The sequence below is a fragment of the Chamaea fasciata genome, unplaced genomic scaffold (genome assembly GCF_029207755.1).
Source record: "Chamaea fasciata isolate MVZ Bird 193981 ecotype frontalis unplaced genomic scaffold, bChaFas1.0.hap1 SCAF_27, whole genome shotgun sequence".
NCBI lineage: Eukaryota > Metazoa > Chordata > Aves > Passeriformes > Sylviidae > Chamaea > Chamaea fasciata.
The window spans coordinates 2508069-2512487 of NW_027094112.1; the positions used below are offsets into that span (position 1 = coordinate 2508069).

Genomic DNA, 4419 nt, shown 5'->3' on the forward strand with positions numbered 1-4419 from the left:
CTGGCCCCTCAGTTTAGGACGTGGAGACGCTTGAGCACATCCAGAGGAGGCAATGAGGCTGGTGAGGGGTCTGGAACACAAACCCTGTGAGGAATGACTGAGGGAGCTGGGGATGTTTAGCCTGGAGAAAAGGAGACTCAGAGGTGACCTCATCACTCTCTACAACTCCCTGAAAGGTGGCTGTAGTCAGGTGGTGGTTGGTCTCTTTCTCCAGGCAGCAACTGACAGAACAAGAGGACACAGTCTTAAGCTTCGCCAAGGGAAATACAGGCTGGATATTAGGAAAGAAGTTTTTACAGAAAGGATAATAAAGTATTGCAGTGGTCTACCTGGGGAGGTGGTGGATTAAGAAAAGATGCGTTTAAGAAAAGACTGGATGTGACACTTGGTGCCATGGTTTAGTTGAGGTTAGCGTTGGATTGGACTTGATGGTCTTGGAGGTCTCTCCCAACCTAATGATTCTGTGATTCTGTGACTCCTCCCCCAAAGCACAGAGCCCACACAGTGCAGGCCTGCCCAGAGCTGGCACAAGGCCGATCACAGCTCTCTCTGGCACGCAGGCTGCTGGGGATTTCTGTTCCACTCCTCCCAGGCACACTCCTGTGCCTCTGAGGCTCACCCAAGCTGTCACAGGGTCATTCCCAGTGAATTTTATCTGCCCTCAAGGTACACCCATGGCCTGACACTGGACTGGCACCTCCAGAGGCTGTGTTGGGTGAGCCTTGGCTGCCAGGCCCACACCCAGTTGCTGCCTCTCCTGGGCAGCTTTTTAGCAGCTTCACATTCCCTCCTTCCTCCAGGCCTGCTTAGGCTGGGTTTCATCAGACACAGCTTTAGCCAGGTTCCCACTCAGGGTGCTTGGAGGCAGTTCTGTTCCTGCTGCACTTGACCCGCCTGGTTTTGGCCTGTGCAGCAGGCAGTTGGTGTTCCTCGTGCTCCAAGGAGGCAGGCAGCTGGTTGCTATTCACCCCTGATGCCTTAAGATTTTCGCTTTTTTCATAAATTTGTAATCCTGCAATTCTGTAGTGTAGAACTCTAAACTCCATATACAGTGTGGGCTGCTGTCTCCCCATTTTGGTCAGACACAACAATTCCTCTCCAGGCCTGGCAATCAAGGACACCTCACTGCCTCAGGCCCTGAGAAATGGAAACAAAAGTCAGTTGGGGGGAGCAAACTGGGAGTAACTTCATTACCCGAAGCTGGAAGAGGAAGATTAAGCCCCGATATGCAAACGGACCAACCTCATCAAAGTGTGAAAACCCGTGACCCGGGGTCCATTATTGGGTGTAGCCCTTGGGGGCCTTTTTCTGCCCTACATGTACCTGAAGGCCTTTCAATAGATAGAACAGCTTTTTACTCCCAAAACAGCTGGGAGCTGCTTTGGGGCGGCTTGGGGACATTTTGGTCACTTGCAGGGAGGCTCGGGAGGCCTTGGAGTTCCCCTGCCTGCTCCAGACCCAAAGTGCTGGGAGTTTTCTCTCTCTCCCTGCCCTCTTCCCTCCCCAGCCCACGCGCTCCCAGAGCTGTCCCTGGGGCTCTGCGTGGGGCGGGCCGGGCGGTGCTCCCGTCCCAGGCCAAGCCATTCCTTGGTGTGGCTTTGACCTTCCCCAGCCAGACTGCTGCAGGAGCGCCAGGCTCTTCTGGGGAATTGGGGCTGAATCGTAGAAGAAGGACTTCACCATTAGAAAATTGTAAAGCAGTAATGTTTTATTTCCAGCTGGGACACACTGGGGGATATCTCCTCCAACGTCTGCGTACCTGGTGAGGAAAAGCTCCAGGTTTAAATACACATTGATCCCACAAACCCACACCTCCGCACCTGCCCATTTCCCTCCTTTTCTCATTTCCTATTCTGATTAGCTGTCACACCTCCTGGCGGTTGTGACTTGGGGTCTCGGGAGGAAGGCCAACGTCTTCTTCAGGTTGATCTTCACTTCTGGGCAGGCACACTGGAGGTTTGGCTATTTTTCAGGTCACTTTGCTCTTGCCAAAGATGAAGAGCTTGATTTTGTTGGATTCAAGCCACAAAGTTCTGCTTTATCAATTTTTGATAAATACCTAGGTCCCGCTTTGCTGAGTTTCACCAATATACATCTTACCTATATGACTTCTACCTAGTAACTACCTAACAACCAAGCTTAATAGCTGATCTTCTATGTGTCCTCAGTACAGGCTGTTTCTCTACTTCTACAAAATCACCAAAAGCTGCTTCTAAAATCTCGTCTTTTCATATCCATAAACGTCCCCCATATCAGGGCTGTTTTGGAGACTCAGCCAGAGCCTTGCTTTGGGGACTGGGACAGGTCCAGCAGCACAAAGCCAGCTCAGGGGCACTGAGCAGGACACAAAATCTGCTACAGAGGTGCCACTGGCCACAAGAGCAAATGAGGAAATGTTCCTCCCCCTGCAGGTCAGAGGGAGCAGTGGGTGTCATCAGTGGGGTTTGATGTAAGGTGGAGGTTGGAGCAGGCTGTAAAAGGGACTGGCTGGAGGAGGGCAAGGCTGGACACTGCAGTGGTCAGTGTGACACGGAGCTGTGGCAGGCCTGGTCAGTGCAGGTCAGAGGCTCGGGCACCTCTGTTTGGAGGCACAGGGCACCTCAGGGGCTGGAGCCTAGCTGCTGGCAGGAGAGGCTGCACTCAGCAGTGCCTCTGGAGTTGAGAATCTCTCTCTGATTCCCTTGTGGCTCTTGTGCCACTTCCCAAACAGCACAGAGAAACCCACCTCTGCCTTCAGTGTGCTTTGAGAAAGCCCAGCTCAGATCTGCCTCTTTTTCTAGAGCGGGAATTTCTCTTTCTCCACAGGCTGCAGAACCCAGGAGCAGGTTGCAAAGTGTGGACAGCTGGATGTTTTCAGTGACCACTGGGGCTTTGGGCCTGTGTAAATCCATGGGGCAGAGGGTGGAGGATGCTGGGATCAAGTGCCAGGATTCTTGTCTGCAAGCTGCAGTGGAGTGCATTGTGTAATTCCTGAAGCAGAGATGCTCACCTGCCTCTCCCGTCAAGTGGGTTTGCATTTCGGGGTCCTGTATTTCTTTCTTGTTCTCTTTCGCAAATCCAGGCAAAAACGCGCATTTTATTTCAGTTCTTCCCCTCACCTAATCCCCTACCCAGCACCTTGCTGAACTCTCCTGGGGTGCTGCTGACTCCTAGGCTTGTGTCATATGTCCTTTCTCGAGGATTATTTTATTCAGCAAACTCCCTGGGGAGGACAGGAAAGCTGCAGAGGTGAGCCCAGATGTCAGCGCAGAGCCTGGGTGTCCTGAGGCAGGACGTGGAGCTGATGCAGGCCAAAACTGGCCCAGGCAGGTACATGGAGCTTGCAGTGCCATAAAAAAGAGCCACAACCAAGAGGTGTGAGGAGCAAGTGGAAAACGCTTTCTGTCGGCTCTCAGCTGATGCCATGTGAAGACTTGTGGAGATTATACGAATATAGGAATAAATGATCAGTAAGAAAGGGCTGAGAATAGCAAAGACAGCCACCACAATGACTTGGATTTCTCTTTGGAAAGTGTTGCCACAGTGCAGGTCCAGGAAAGGCTGAATCTCACAGAAGAAGCGGTCGATGGTAGAGCCACACAGGGGTGAGCTGAACGTTGTGAGGGTGTGAACCAAGGCCACAGCAGCTCCACAGATGTAACTCCCAGCCACCAGGCTCCTGCAGACCCTGCTGCTCATGATGATTGTGTAATGCAAGGGGTAGCAAATGGCAAAATAACGATCCAGGGACATGGCAGCCAAGAGAAAACATTCAGCAACTCCAAAGAAAAGGAAGAAAAACATTTGCAGTGCACATCTTGTCTGGGAAATACTTACTGTTCCCACCAGCAGGTTCTCCAGAATAGTTGGGATAATGACTGATAAATAGCAGATATCCAAACAGGACAGCTGGGTGAGGAAGAAGTACATGGGGGTATGAAGGGTATTGTCACTGTTTATAATGAAAACTATCACTGTGTTAGCCATCAAGGTGAGGATATAAAGAGATAATAAAACTACAAAGAGCAAAGGGTGCAAATGAGAGATTTCAGGAAAACCCAGGAGTCTGAATTCACTCAATCCACTGAGGTTCCCAATGATCATCCTTCTTTGGTGCTTTGTAGAACTCACTTCGTTTTAGTGTTCAGCAGCTGATGAAGCTGCAAACAGCCAGGCAAATCTGCAATCAAAACACAACTGGCTGCTTGAAAAGACAAAAGGATGACTAGAATTTAGAAACTGAACAGATTTTGAAAAGATCTTCTGAACAGATTATAAAATGTTTCTAAAGAAAATAAGACAGTCTTATGTGTTTATTTTTGACTGATTCTTCTTTCATAGCACTGCCGTCAAAGTTTGCATATTCAGTACTGTCTTCAAATGCTCAGCTATCACTTTTACCCTGTAGAAAAAGAAAAAAAAACATGGCAGATCTCTTTT

At 50.0% G+C, this 4419-nt stretch overlaps 1 protein-coding gene across 1 annotated transcript; it reads right to left on the reverse strand.

Moving 5' to 3' along the window:
• Window positions 1-3186: 3186 nt before the first annotated feature.
• Window positions 3187-4083, reverse strand: LOC136301647 (olfactory receptor 10C1-like). The gene has a single exon (XM_066204769.1). It carries the CDS (start codon window positions 4081-4083, stop codon window positions 3187-3189), a length of 897 nt encoding a protein of 298 aa, XP_066060866.1.
• Window positions 4084-4419: the final 336 nt, after the last annotated feature.